The sequence below is a fragment of the Podarcis muralis genome, chromosome 3 (assembly GCF_964188315.1).
Source record: "Podarcis muralis chromosome 3, rPodMur119.hap1.1, whole genome shotgun sequence".
In the NCBI taxonomy this organism is placed as follows: domain Eukaryota; kingdom Metazoa; phylum Chordata; class Lepidosauria; order Squamata; family Lacertidae; genus Podarcis; species Podarcis muralis.
The window spans coordinates 88812317-88826103 of NC_135657.1; the positions used below are offsets into that span (position 1 = coordinate 88812317).

Below are 13787 nucleotides of genomic sequence, written 5' to 3' on the forward strand. Positions count from 1 at the left end.
GACATTGAGATAATTTTAGGGCCGGTGCCTCACTTGTGCTTTCGTAACTCATTTTAAACATGTGGAGAAAGAGGCTTTCTGTAAAGCAAAATCAGTGTTGCTTCCCGGAGAGATCATTAGAATAATAGCATCATGAAGCAACAGAGGCAATGAGTTTAGTTTATTACAGCTGCAGTGCAAATGCACGTTTCCAGGAGAGTAAATCCCATGCAACACAGTGGGACTTGCTTCAAAGTAAACAAACAAGCATGGCGTGACACCAGTTGAAGTCATTTTCCATTTAAATAAATGGGAATGATTTCTTCTGGACTAAACTTTGTTAACTAATGCTTCAGATGGTAGGGTTACTGCTAAACATAGCATGCAAAAAGAAAGAATTCCCCCTTCCCCAGTTATTTACTGGGGAAGGGGGAATAAACAAAACCCAATCACATTTGTTCTGTTTTTTGGTCCTGTTTGATTTTCAGATTGCTGCTGGTGCAACAGAAGTGTCCGTCTTTGGTGCGGCTTCCGAGTCTTTCAGCAAAATGAATATTAACTGCAGCATTAACGAAAGCATGGAAAGATTTGAAGACGTCGTGAAGTCTGCCAGGAAGATGGACATTCCAGTGCGAGGGTAAAATAAAAAATGAAAAAGGCCGTGTTTAACCAAGCTAGCAAATTTGTGAAAGCTGCCTATAAGTTCATGATGTTGAAAAGTTTTTTTTAGAAACAGAAACGGACTGTGGCACGTATGATGGAGGGAACAGAGGAAGGACTCGCTTGCTGTGTTCAATTCAGGAGTGGCCAGCGTGGTGAGGGTGGCAGGTGGCTAGGCCACAGCTGGACTGGCACACAGCTGGTAGAGCCAGATGGGCTTTGCTGGTATGCCTGCACAGTCCTGATCTCACCACCTGTAATCACACCATCCAGATCAGAGGCAGATTTAGGTCCAGTTCACTTGAGCTGAAGGGGCGCTTTTGCCTTTCCGCCTCGTTCCCAGGTAAGCCTAGTAAGCGTTGGGCTTGGAGAAGGAGACTTGAGGGCTCTGACTGGGTCCTAGAGTCCTCCCCGCTCCTTCCCAAAGCCTAGTTGGCACTTGCCCAGCTTTGGGAAAGAGGCGGGAGGGCTCTCTCTCTCTCTCTCTCTCTCTCTCTCTCTGTGTGTGTGTGTGTGTGTGAAATTTTGGCCTTGGAGTCTTATAACCAAGGTTGGGGCCCATCCAGATAAGCCCCTGTAGTGCTGCTGCAGCTGTGTGGGGGGGTGTTCTTCCGTGGCACAGCCCCACCACACTGCCTTTCTGGGGTTTAATTCCATAGCCTCAAAAAGTGTGTGTTTAGGACCGTAGCTCCAGTTATTTCACTTTGCCACCCAACCTCTCTATGCAACAAATTCAAGTTACAAGAAAGGAGATTCTGACTAAATATCAGAAAGAGCTTTCTGGCACTAAGAGCTGTCCGACAGTGGAACTGACTCCCTCAGAAGGTCATGGACCTTGGATGCTTTAGCTGAGATTCCTGCATTGCAGGGGGGTTGGACTAGATGACCCTCGGGGACCCCTCCAACTCTACAATTCTATGAAATGCCCAACTTTGTGTTGCCCCAACAGTATTTTTTGGAAAATTGTTTCAGATGTGGAAGAGGAAGGGGGGTGAGGGCTATTGGCACCCCCTCTTTATTGTGTCAGTAATCTGTTGCTAATAGGTGGAATAAGTGAAGGGGAAAGGAATGAGGGCAGTGGCTTTCGTCCTTTTAATTTGTGTTCCACAGCAACATGAAAAGCAAAAAGCTTTGCCGCTGCTGTCATAAGAAATGCCCAATGGCGTTCCCATTTGCCACGTAACGGCCCATGGGGAGCAATGCAAAAAAAGGAAAAAGGAAAAAAAGAGCTACTTTCAGAAATAATTTTAAAGGTTTCAGTTTTGCTTTTCTGTTTTCACTGGCAACCTGATGTGTATGTAGTAACCGTAAATCAACGGCAGTGGGTGAAATTAATGGAAAATGTACTTGAAAACTTCGCTGAGAACTTAAGCTTCACTCTGTTGTTGTGTTGCTACAGCTGGAGCAGCATTTACTAAATCATCACAGAAAGCGCTCTATGTTGCCCGTTGTCGCACTAAAATATTTAAGTATTTACTGGAAGCATTCAAGGGCTCATTTTAAAAAGAAAGGAAGGAAGCTGGTATGTTCCCTTAGTACTTTTACTGATTAGTTTTCTAATTAAGTAATTATCAAATACCTTGACTAATACCTTAATTCTATTAATTCCACGAATAAATTTTTATGTATACAGACTCCATGATTTTACAGGGTCACCTCCAATGAAGTTGATTAGAAGTAGATTCAAGAAGTAGAGCAGACACTCCCGCAAGGCCCTGGTGAGGGAATTGCGACATCGGCGTCCTGTCCTGGTGGTTTTGCCTACCTCATAACAGTCGTCACAACTGGTTGGGCATTGTGGCAATCCTTGTCTTGGATGGAGTTGAGGTTGTAGTCTCTGCCTACCCCTCCAAGTGCTGGGGTATCCCATTAAAGGGGTGCGGGGGAGTGTTTGCCATGTCCTCATGCCCAGCTGGGGACCAGGGCCAATGACATTCCCCCAGATGGTGGTCCCTGCAGGGGTCACCCTATTTGATGTAAGTCTTAGGAACCCCCTGCCCAGATTGACCTATGTCTCACTTCCGGCAGGCAGGCCGGTAGTGTTTTGATTGCCCCATGCCCAAGCCAAACCTCTTTCATCTGTATCCAAGATAGTTGTGGCCTGTTTCGATCCAAACCAGTCTCCATGGTATTTTAATTCTCTGGGGCGTTGGGGACTGGGGAGCACAATACCTGGACCTGCAGTGCATATTTAATGGACAGTATTCACTGCAGCAAGAAATGGTGGTGACCAATAGCTTAGATAGCTTAGAAACAGGAACGAGGAAACTGTGGTCCTCAAGATGTTGTTGAGACTACAGTCACATCCAGTTAAAGCACTCTTATATCACTTTAACAGTCATGGCTTTCCCCAAAGAATCTTGGGGAACTGTAGCTCAGTGAGGGGTCTCCAAACAACAAACTCCAAACAACAAACTACAATTCCCAGGATTCTTTGGGGGATGCCATGACTGTTAAAGTGACATGATAGTGCTATAAATTTCTGGTGTAGATGTCTGGTCTACAACTTCCATTATCCTTGGCCATTGATTCTGCTGGCTGCGGCTGATGGCAACTGGAATCATCTGGAGGAACTGCAGCTGGTTTCTTCCCTTAAAATGAGTTTTAGGAAAATCATAGAAAATAGATCTATCAACAGCTATTGTTTGCCATTGTTATATGGAGCCTCTACATTCAAAGGCATTATGCCTCCATGGTTATACCCATTGCTCAGGAGGAGCAGCAGCAACAACAGGAGATGGCTGTTGCCTTCATGCCCTGCTTCTGATAGCTCAGTTGGTTAGAGTGTGGTGCTAATAACACCAAGGTTGCAGGTTTGATCCCTGCATGGGACAACTTCATATTCCTGCATTGCAGAGGGTTGGGCTAGATGACCCACAGGATCCCTTCCAATTTGACAATTACATGAATGTTCTATGAATGAACTTCCTAAAAAGACACTAATTGGCTATTGTGAGCTGTGATTCAGAGGGGCTGTTCTCAACGTTCTTAACATTTGGGGAACATTCCATCAGATTCTTCTAATAGCATCTATTAGATGACAATAGATGCTATTAGAAGAATCTGATGAGTGTAGCTGCTCCTATTTTACACATTAAATTGCATTTAAGTCTCTCAGTTTGAGATGTTGCTGTTCAAAGGTGTAATTCAGAATGTGCACAAAAACCCAAGTATACTTTTGGATTCATTAAATACCAACCAGGGTCATTCCCCGTAGAAGACGGCATGTTATTGGAGTCAGTCGCTGATGAGTATTATTATTATTATTAGGAAATGTGAATGTAATAAATAGAGAAAAGGTTAAGTAAATATATTGCAGTTAGGCAGGGGCCGGGACGGTGCAGGTGGATAAAGTGTTATAGTTTGGTAAATTCAATTGCCTGCTTAGCCAGGAAACTCCCTGGGTGGTCTTGGCAAGTAACTGCATCTCTCTGTCTAATCTGTTTCACTCGCATCATGATGAAGGGGAAATGGCTTAAGAATTGTAAAGCACAATTTCTGGTTTTTGTAAATACGTTTACTGATTGCTAGGATGCTTTCCATAGCTCCTTGATGGTTCCCACCCCACTCCTTCGGGTTCATGAGATTCACTTCCTGTCTGTTTAGAGTAGAGCACAGAAAAGATGTTTGAGGACAGATGCCATAGAGCTGGTTATTCCCTACTGAAGCTGACCTGCTTTAGAACAAAGGCTGAAAGTTTTTCTAGATAAGATGCCCATAATATGAAAATACTTCAGAGCTCAGGTTATCCCGGCCAGATAAAGGATGATACTTCTGGGGTGCCTATGACAACTTGCTGGTCCAACCGTCCAGTAGAAAGCCTGCAGTAAATCGTCATCATCATCATCATCATCATCTGAGGACTGCATTCCAGCAATGGCTGAAGCCAGAGGCAAAAATGGGTGAAGCAACAAATGTAAATTTTACTTTTATGCGGTAGGCTAGTTTCAACACACCCTCACAGCCTCTCTGAATCCTCCACCCAAGCAAACAACAAACTCTAACAGACTGCAGCCAGGCAAAAACACTTGGGGAGGGGTGCCAATGGCCAGGGATGATGGGACTTTTAGTCCAACCAAATCTGGACTCCTGCATGTCCCCCTTCCCTGTTTGAGATAACTGGGCCAAGATTCAGTTTTAAGAGTCTTTTATACTTACATTGACTTCGAAACGTTGCTTTGTAATGCAGGTTCCGATGTCTTTTAAAACCAGCTGGTTCTTGTTGTTAAAAGCAGATACATAACTGTAGCTGAAGATTTAAGAAATATGCTTGATATTTTTAATTGCTATTTATCTATCTTGGAATGAACAAGGAAGCCCCGTGCTCACTGGAACATGAGATTTTCTTGTTGAGTTATTAAGAGTGCAATCCTCTAGGATTTGGATTTGGAAGATCTTGAGGCTTCCCAGCTCAGTTGGGGGAAGCCCCTTAATCCCAACATAGCTGGAGATAGCTCTGCCAATGAAAACTTATGCCAGTGAAACCTATACCAGCAGCATAAGTCCTCAAAAGCGATGTGGCATGGAGAGGCAAGAAGAGATACATACCTATTCCAAACTCTCTTTAACTTGACCATGTGACCCAGCGCCAAGACCATGTGACTCAGGCCCACAGCTAGCAGCCCTGCTTGTAACTTGGAGTATGGTTTTAATTTCTATGGTACTTTCTTCTATCTCTGCCCTTCTTCATTTTCTTTTGTCTTCCCCACATTTTTTCTTTCTAACAAAACAAAACAAAACAAAACAAAACCCTAAATTAAAAAGAAAACTGTGTTGCCATTAGTGTAACCCACCTTAGGTCAAGATTCACATCCACACCATACATTGGTCATTTAAAATACATTTAAGGCACATGGCTTCTCCCAAAGAATCATGGAGAATGAAGCTGTCTTAGGGTGCTGGGAATTGTAGCTCTGACATGGGTACACTACAGTTCCCAGGATTCTTTTTGGAGGTGAGCGATGACCTTTAAATGTCCTTTAAATGGATGGTGTGGATGTTAACAAGAATTGATCCACCTGTGGTTCACACCAATGATTTTACTTCATTTACTTACAGTAAAATTCAATTCACGCTCCCCTCATTTCTAGAATTCACTGTGGCATGAAATGGAATGGAATCCAATGAAAATATGTAACATCAAGTCTGCCTAAAGGAAACCAAAGTTATTTGCATCTCTTTGCAACTGTTAGGTATTTTGGGGTCAAACAAATGGTTACTCATAATGGCTACAATCCAGCGCACATTCACCAATGCTTGAAGGCCAATGAAATCCAAAGGATTTAAGAGCCTCTTTAAATATTTTGTTGAAGTCAGTAATATCTCACATTTGTTGCCACTGATTGAAGAGGTAGAGCAAAAAAGCAGTAGGTAGGCTTTTTTTTTTATAAAAAAAAATCTTAACCACTTATTCATCTAGATAGATTTCAGGATGGTGCACAATAATAATAATGTTAACATAACAATAAAAGCAAAATGTAACCCATCATAAGACATTAGAAACAAAAAAAGCAGCATCTTATTGTCAATTGTGATAATAGGATGCTGGACTAGATGGACAATTGGCCCAATACAGCAAGCTTTTCTTGTGTTTTTATGTTCTTCTTATTTCATTATTAATAATGGTAATCTATGAGCTGAGTAGGGACGTGGGTGGCGCTGTGGGTTAAACCACAGAGCCTAGGACTTGCCGATCAGAAGGTTGGCGGTTCGAATCCCCGTGACGGCGTGAGCTCCTGTTGCTCAGTCCCTGCTCCTGCCAACCTAGCAGTTTGAAAGCACGTCAAAGTGCAAGTAGATAAATAGGTACTGCTCCGGCGGGAAGGTAAACGGCGTTTCCTTGCGCTGCTCTGGTTCACCAGAAGCGGCTTAGTCATGCTGGCCACATGACCCGGAAGCTGTACACCGGCTCCCTCGGCCAATAAACCAAGATGAGTGCCACAACCCCATAGTCAGCTATGACCGGACCTAATGGTCAGGGGCAGTGGCGTAGCATGGGGGGGTGCAGGGGGGGCCGGCCGCACCGGGTGCAACATCTGGGGTTAGGACAAATCCACGGGTTAGGGGGCGCAAATCCACAGGTTAGGGGGCGCAAATCCACGGGTTAGGGGGCGCAAATTACTTGCCTTGCCCCGGGTGCTGACAACCCACGCTACGCCGCTGGTCGGGGTCCCTTTACCTTTACCTTTATGTGCTGAGTACTATGTGCAAAGAACAGATTTGAAACGGACTCTTGGCAATCCAATGTCCTTGATTTTGACTTTGATTAGGAGAGTTTGCCTGAGTATTCTAGCCCTTTACAAGTCACATTTCTCTCTTCCCAATTCTCATCATTTTTAGCAACCATTTGGCTGCTTTTTAAAATATGGCTTCCTCCGTGGATACGTCAACTGCTATATTTAAGAATTTGCTTTGGGGATAGATCCCCTGTTCTTCTGACATAAACTTCCAATGCAATTGAATCACCCTGCAATGAACAGTGTAAATTACATGCAAACATGCAATGTAATAATAAACAGGAAGCAGGCAGCATCTGTGTCTATGGCAAGAGTCTCAGAGGGCTCTTTGCATTCAGCTGTGCTAGCAGCTCTCTCTCTGTGTGTGTGTGTGTGTATGGTTTTGTAACCCTCTCCGACAGATTCCTACAAGAGGCTGGCTCCTGTGCAGAGCTGAGTTTCTGCTTGGATTGATTGCACTTTTGCCGAATGCTGATGGTGATAAATTGCACAGCTACCCTCAGCTGCATGCATCCTCCGTACAAGTTCCCCTTCCAAGTCCCACATCACAATAAAAGCATCATTTTCTGTCCCAGTTGTTTCCGAATGAAGAAGACTAGCTACAGCTTCATTTCCCTTCCCTTCAGGGCATCTGAGATCATCCTTTAAAATGCTGAAGACCCTTTCATTTGCCAATTAATGCACAAATTTAGCCGACGCGCACTTTGATACGGGAGGAAGGAGGAAAGGGCTCGCTTGTATTATCAAAGGGAGTTTTATCTAGTTTCATCTCATCCTTTTTACGGAAGGCAAAATGGACACAATTAATACAGATGCTAGCAAGATGTTGTCCAAGATCGTTTGTAAGTTAGCTCTTCATTATGGCCTGCATTTCTACTGTAGTTGAGAAAAGAATGCTGTTGGTGCATTATAACACATGCCAGGACTTTCTGTAAGATCCAAAAATAAGTTTTCAATGTGGGGGTGATTTTCCATGTGGGGGAAGGCTGTTCTGATTGCTGCCTTCCATTCTTGTAAACTTGGGATTCTTTCCAACTCTACAATTCTATGATTCTAAAGTGACAAAATATTTTGGCAGACTCAAGATATAACTGTTTATAAAAACTTGTTTTTTTAAAGGATTCTCCTATTGCGTGTTCAGACCTTTAAACCTTTCCCTTAAATAAATTCAGCCAAGACTCAAATTTTGGTTTGGTTTTTGGCAGAATTTAGGTCAGCATGTGAGTGGTTGCATAAGCTCTGGTTTGACTAGCTGCCTGCACCGTTGCAGGTAGCGCTGACCTAGGGCAGCAGCATAGGTCAGCCTAGGGTGAACACCGGGATAGGTGGAAAGCCAGGAACAGTCTATGTCCACTCCCCAGATGTCCCCCTGGACTCAGGCACAGGCACAACCCCCTCACAGGGTTGACCAAACCATTGAGTCCCTGGATTCCTTTAACAGAATACCCTTCACATAGGGATGGCGAGAGTAGTCCTCCATCCCTATCACCTGAACCAGAGCCTATCCGCAACCTTACAAGTTGTGACGATTTGCTACATGGCAGGGGAAACCCAAATGGCAACAGCCAATCAGCCAAGTGGGGAAAATTCCTGCCATGCCCCTGTCCCAGACAACACACGATGGCATAGCAAGGTCAAGCGCAAAGCCCTAAAAGTAGGGAGAGGTGGGCGGGTGTTCCAATGCACACACCAAAAGAGGAAGCTCTGGGTCACGTGCATAGGTATATATAGGTCCCTTGATCCGCTTAGCCTGCGTCCCATTGGCCTGATTAAACCCAGCATCAAGGGACCTACCAGTTGGGTGTTGTGGCTATCCAATCATCCCCACCCACAACACAGGGTTTGGTTGCCAGGTCTCACTGCAACACATGCCCTCTTTAAGTAAGGGAGGACCCGATTTCTTCCTGGCTTAATTGTTCATCCTAGTATTTGAATTTCTGGTGGGGCACCGATGTGTGCATATTACCAATGCGTCTGTATTCTTTTTTCGTTTAGGTATGTGTCTTGTGCGTTGGGGTGCCCTTACGAAGGAAATATTGAGCCAGCGAAAGTTGCGGAAGTAAGCCACTTAAAAACAAAAACAAACAGCCCAGAAATCTTTACTTCCCTGGGGATCTGTTTTCTTGTGAAGGGAAAGCACTGGTGACTTGAGGGCATGCTTTTTATTTGCACAGGTTTTTCTTATTCTCATTTTTGTATGATTTTATGGGATTATATAGAGAACAGACAGACAAAATAAAAATCCAACATAAAATATCCCCATATCAAAACAGGAGAACTCGGAACATTAGCAGAAATAATGCCCATTGAGCATGGAACAGGAATCTCCACAGTTCTAATCTGTAAAATAATAATAATAATAATAATAATAATAATAATAATAATAATAATAATTTATACCCTGCCCTTCCCAGCCAGAGCCGGGCTCCGGGCGGCTAACACCAGTAAAATTACAGTAAAAACATAATAGGGAAAAAAAACCCCCAATTTAAAATAGAGGTAAAAATGCAATTTAAAATGCAGCCTCATTTTAAAAGTAGCCCATAGATCAAAACCATAAGGGGAGGGAAACATAAGGGTCAGACTGAGTCCAAACCAAAGGCCAGGTGGAAATAGCACCAGTTTCTCACATCACAGTGAAAAGCAGACCTCTCACCACCTTTACACCCCAGCCGCACATTCAGTTCTCTGCATCTGCATTGCCGTTCTTAATTGTCTTTCTCCTGCTCCTGCCCATGCATACAGAGTATGTCATAGCTAGTAGCCACCAGCATTTTGTGGTCATTAGAACTGTAGAATAACCACCACCTTTGGCTAACCAGCTGATTGAGGAAGCAGTCAGGTTACACAATAGATTTTAAATTCTTCACTTGATGGCCCTTGATAGCATCATTCATACCCGCAGCATGTGCTATGAAACACTTCTGCACAACCCAAGACTTCAGATCAAAGTTGAAAATTTCTAAGAAACTGTTGGCCTATTTTGGGTGTGTGTACATGTTGTTGGCTCATCACTTGATAACTGTAGCATCAAGTGATGGCTTACATGTGTAAAAACACCATTGGAACTTGGAGTTACCTCATGACAGAGTTTTCATCTCACCTGGCATCCACCTTAATGCAATACTTCTCAGTACCTCTCACAGCGCTGTCAAATGATGTACCTCAATATTTAAATCAGCCCATCCGCGTCCCTTAGAGAAGTCTACTGTAGAGCAATTGGTATGCTTGTGAAGCACAATACTTGAATGGTCTAGGTGGAGTACAACAATTACAACACAGTATTAGAAAAGGTAGGGACGCGGGTGGCGCTGTGGGTTAAACCACAAGCCTAGGACTTGCCGATTAGAAGGTCGGCGGTTCGAATCCCCGCAAAGGGTGAGCTCCCATTGCTCGGTCCCAGCTCCTGCCAACCTAGCAGTTCGAAAGCACGTCAAAGTGCAAGTAGATAAATAGGTACCACTCCTGCGGGAAGGTAAACGGTGTTTCCGTGCACTGCTCTGGTTCGCCAGAAGCGGCTTAGTCATGCTGGCCACATGACCCAGAAGCTGTACGCTGGCTCCCTCGGCCAATAAAGTGAGATGAGCGCCGCAACCCCAGAGTCGGTCACGACTGGACCTAATGGTCAGGGGTCCCTTTACCTTTACCTTTTAAGATAGGAAAAATGTGGGTAACCAGGAAATAATAATAATAATAATAATAATAATAATAATAATAATAATCAGCTCCAAGCCACGTTGCAAAAATCCAGGAACAATGTTTTCTTTTTCTCTGTTATTGCCATTACAGTGCTAGAGTTTGTTTCCACTTATGGTAGTTTCCCCCTCCAAAATCTTCCATTTTATCCTGCCTCTTAGCCCTGAGTATCTGTTTACATGGAGTTTATCACGGTACTTCTCCCAGAGCAGATACAACTTTCATTTATTAAGAATAGCAATTTTCTGATTCAGTTGGTTTTCCCGTCAAGCTGCGTGTGACATATGTTTAGATATATTGATGGTGACAGGTTTAGCTGTGCTGTTCCCATATTTCCTATTGCAAAACCATATTGGAGTCTGTTCTCCAAAAGACCTTGATATGATGCTCAGGCCAAGTTCCCGCATCCCCCACCCCCTTGTCAATAAAGCCCCTTTCAGCATTTCAGCAGGAATGCAACTCTTCATTTTGATTCCACAAATATCCTCTGTTTTTCTATCTAAGGCCTTCTTCTACAGAAGATTTGTCAGAGTTTGTCCTCATTATCATCATTATGAGTTGCTTTTGGGAGCGCCTTAATTTTGAAAAGTGGCATACAAGTTGCATAACAATAAGTAGTATAATAATAAATAATACTACTAGTAGGCCTTGGAAAGTTATGAACAATCTCCCCCTTCCCGAGATTCAGCAGAAATTGTATACAGTATGCCTGATTTTTCCCGGGTAAGTCATGGAAGAGTTATGCCAAACTAAAAGAAATAGCCATGGGGTTCACATCCTCTTTGCAGACTTTTAAATCTTGCTTGTGTCATTTATCTTCTGGCCTTTAGATTAAGCATATAATCATGTGGGACACCAGGGACTAGCAGCTTTGCACCCTGTCGACTTTTATCACACTCGTCCCACCAGCAAAAGCCATTATTATCATTGGTATTTTACCAATTTAGCACTTGTCATCCATCTGTAGCTGTTTCGTGTGTCTCGTCTGTACTTGGGGACAACAGTGCAGTTGGCAATAAAGTGCAATAGGAAAAACTGTAGGACATCTGTTGAATCAAAAGTATGTGGCAAAAGCGTTATACACTGCAAATTCCAAGTGACATTATATCGCCTGTTAAGAAATATATAGGTGTTTTCAGTGTCCAGGAAGAAAGGGGTAGGTTCAGGGAATGCATGATTCCACAGCCTGCTCTTGAATGCTTAAGAATTGCGGGGTCTACACCAGCTCTCTATAGTTAATAGCTGGCTCCGCATTGTAAAATTTCTAAAAGCTGAATGGTATATTATGTCCTGGAGGACACTGTATATTTTTAGTGGGCTTTTCTCCTGTGCTTGTATGCTGGACCCAGGTGGGATTAGGAGGCAGGCCTGAATGCAGTAAATGCAGAGAGAAAACCGCAGTCCTCCTGCTTTGAGCTGAACAGCAGGAGTGAAAATTGGATCGCTTCCAGGAACACCACTGGTTAAAAGCTCCTGATAGGTGACTGCACTCTTGCTTTCAAGCGCTAGACGATGCTCATGCCACCTGGGCCTAGGATGCCAGCACAGAGAAATACCTTTCAGGTGCGTCCAATGCACCCTTCATTCTACATTTGCCTCCCTGAGTTTTTCTGTAAATACATATTACTTTTCAGATTCCCAAACACACATAGGCAGAAAGGGGTGGGGTGGGGAGATAGTGCATGTAATCCATCTGCAACAGAAAATCTCTTTGACTTCCATGGAAGTATTAAGCAGGCAAATAAATGCCAGGTGTTTGTTTCACTGTGAATTTGTTTAATTCATTGAAAACACCTGGCACTCTTAAGTTAATGTTCAACAAAAGAACTTAATTCTGAAAAGCTTGAAAATCAGAAAAAGAATACAGCCCTGTGCAGAGAGGCATAATCTGAAAAATCCCAGAGCAGAAGATGTTCTAGAACAGCCTTCCCTAACCTGGCGCCCTCCTTGTAGTTTCTGAACTACAACTCCCATCAGCCCTAGCCGGAATGGGTAATAGTCAGGGATGAAGGGAACTGTAGTCCAATAACATCCAGAGGTCACCAGGCTGGGGAAGGCTGTTCTAGAAAGGATAGTAAAGGACCACCTGTTGAAAACAGGCCCCCTCAGGATTAATGCGGGAAAACACAAAAAGGAGATGACTAGGATCCTAGTGTTAGTCTTTTCTGTTCCTCAGAAATTATTCATTGGTAAAAGTCACTTGAAACTGCTTTCTCCTTTCCCTATTCTTCTTTTGCTTATGTTTGGTTCTCCTACCATTCCCTCCCCAGGTCTCCAAACGGCTATACAGCATGGGTTGCTATGAGATATCCCTTGGAGACACCATAGGCGTGGGGACCCCTGGCAGCATGAAGCGCATGCTGGAATCTGTTATGATGGAGCTCCCCGTGGCGGCAATTGCAGTGCATTGCCATGACACGTACGGCCAGGCTTTAGCCAATATCTTCACAGCGATGCAGGTAAGGTCCAGTCTCTGGTCTCATCCAAATACAGTTTTCTCGGCACTAGCCTCATTCATCCTTGAATTTACGTAGGCTCCAGAAAGGAGAGGAAGAGCAAGCACGGGCATATGCAAAGTTCCTCACTCCGTTTTAGCAGGAGTGAGCAGCTTCTCTGGGACTAAGGTTTGGTTTGCACAAGTTCCTGAGCAGAATGGGAGCCTCTTGGGCATTGCTGTTCCCATGCTAGGGAGATGCTCATTGGAAGACAGTGTGCTTCAAATGCTCCCAGATTCAATCCCAGGTAGAGAATCAGGTAGCAGTTGATGGGAAAGAGCTCTGCCTTGGATCCTGGATAGTGGCTGCTGTCAGTCGGTGTTAGAGTTGGACTATTGGTCCATCTAGCTTGGTGCTATCTCCACTGACTGCTAATGACTTTTCAGGTTTGCAGACAAACTATCTCCTTGCCCTACCCGGAGATGCAGGGTGTTGAATCTGGATCTTCTGCATGTATCACAGATGCTCTGCCACTGTACTAGGCTGGGTGCCCCTGTACTCACTGTAAAGCTATTTTAAATGCTCATAAGCCACCGTATTGCTGCCCCACCCATGTGATCAGTTTCCCCCCAAGGTTACCTAGATAGGCAGGTAGCTGTAGCTGCCTGCAGTGACTCTCTCACTGCTGATGTTAATGTATGATCTGGGTCGGGTCCAGGCCAGGTGTAAGTCATGAGCTGAGGATCACAATCTATAGCTTAAAGCGAGTCGCACATTTCTG

At 44.0% G+C, this 13787-nt stretch overlaps 1 protein-coding gene across 1 annotated transcript in view; it reads left to right on the forward strand.

Moving 5' to 3' along the window:
• HMGCLL1 (3-hydroxy-3-methylglutaryl-CoA lyase like 1) overlaps window positions 1-13787 on the forward strand; it is a 56278-nt gene that overhangs the window by 16436 nt on the left and 26055 nt on the right. The window contains exons 5-7 of the mRNA XM_028722618.2: window positions 468-616; window positions 8871-8934; window positions 12842-13030. Coding sequence (XP_028578451.2) covers window positions 468-616; window positions 8871-8934; window positions 12842-13030 — 402 coding nt within the window. The remainder of the gene's footprint in view (window positions 1-467; window positions 617-8870; window positions 8935-12841; window positions 13031-13787) is intronic.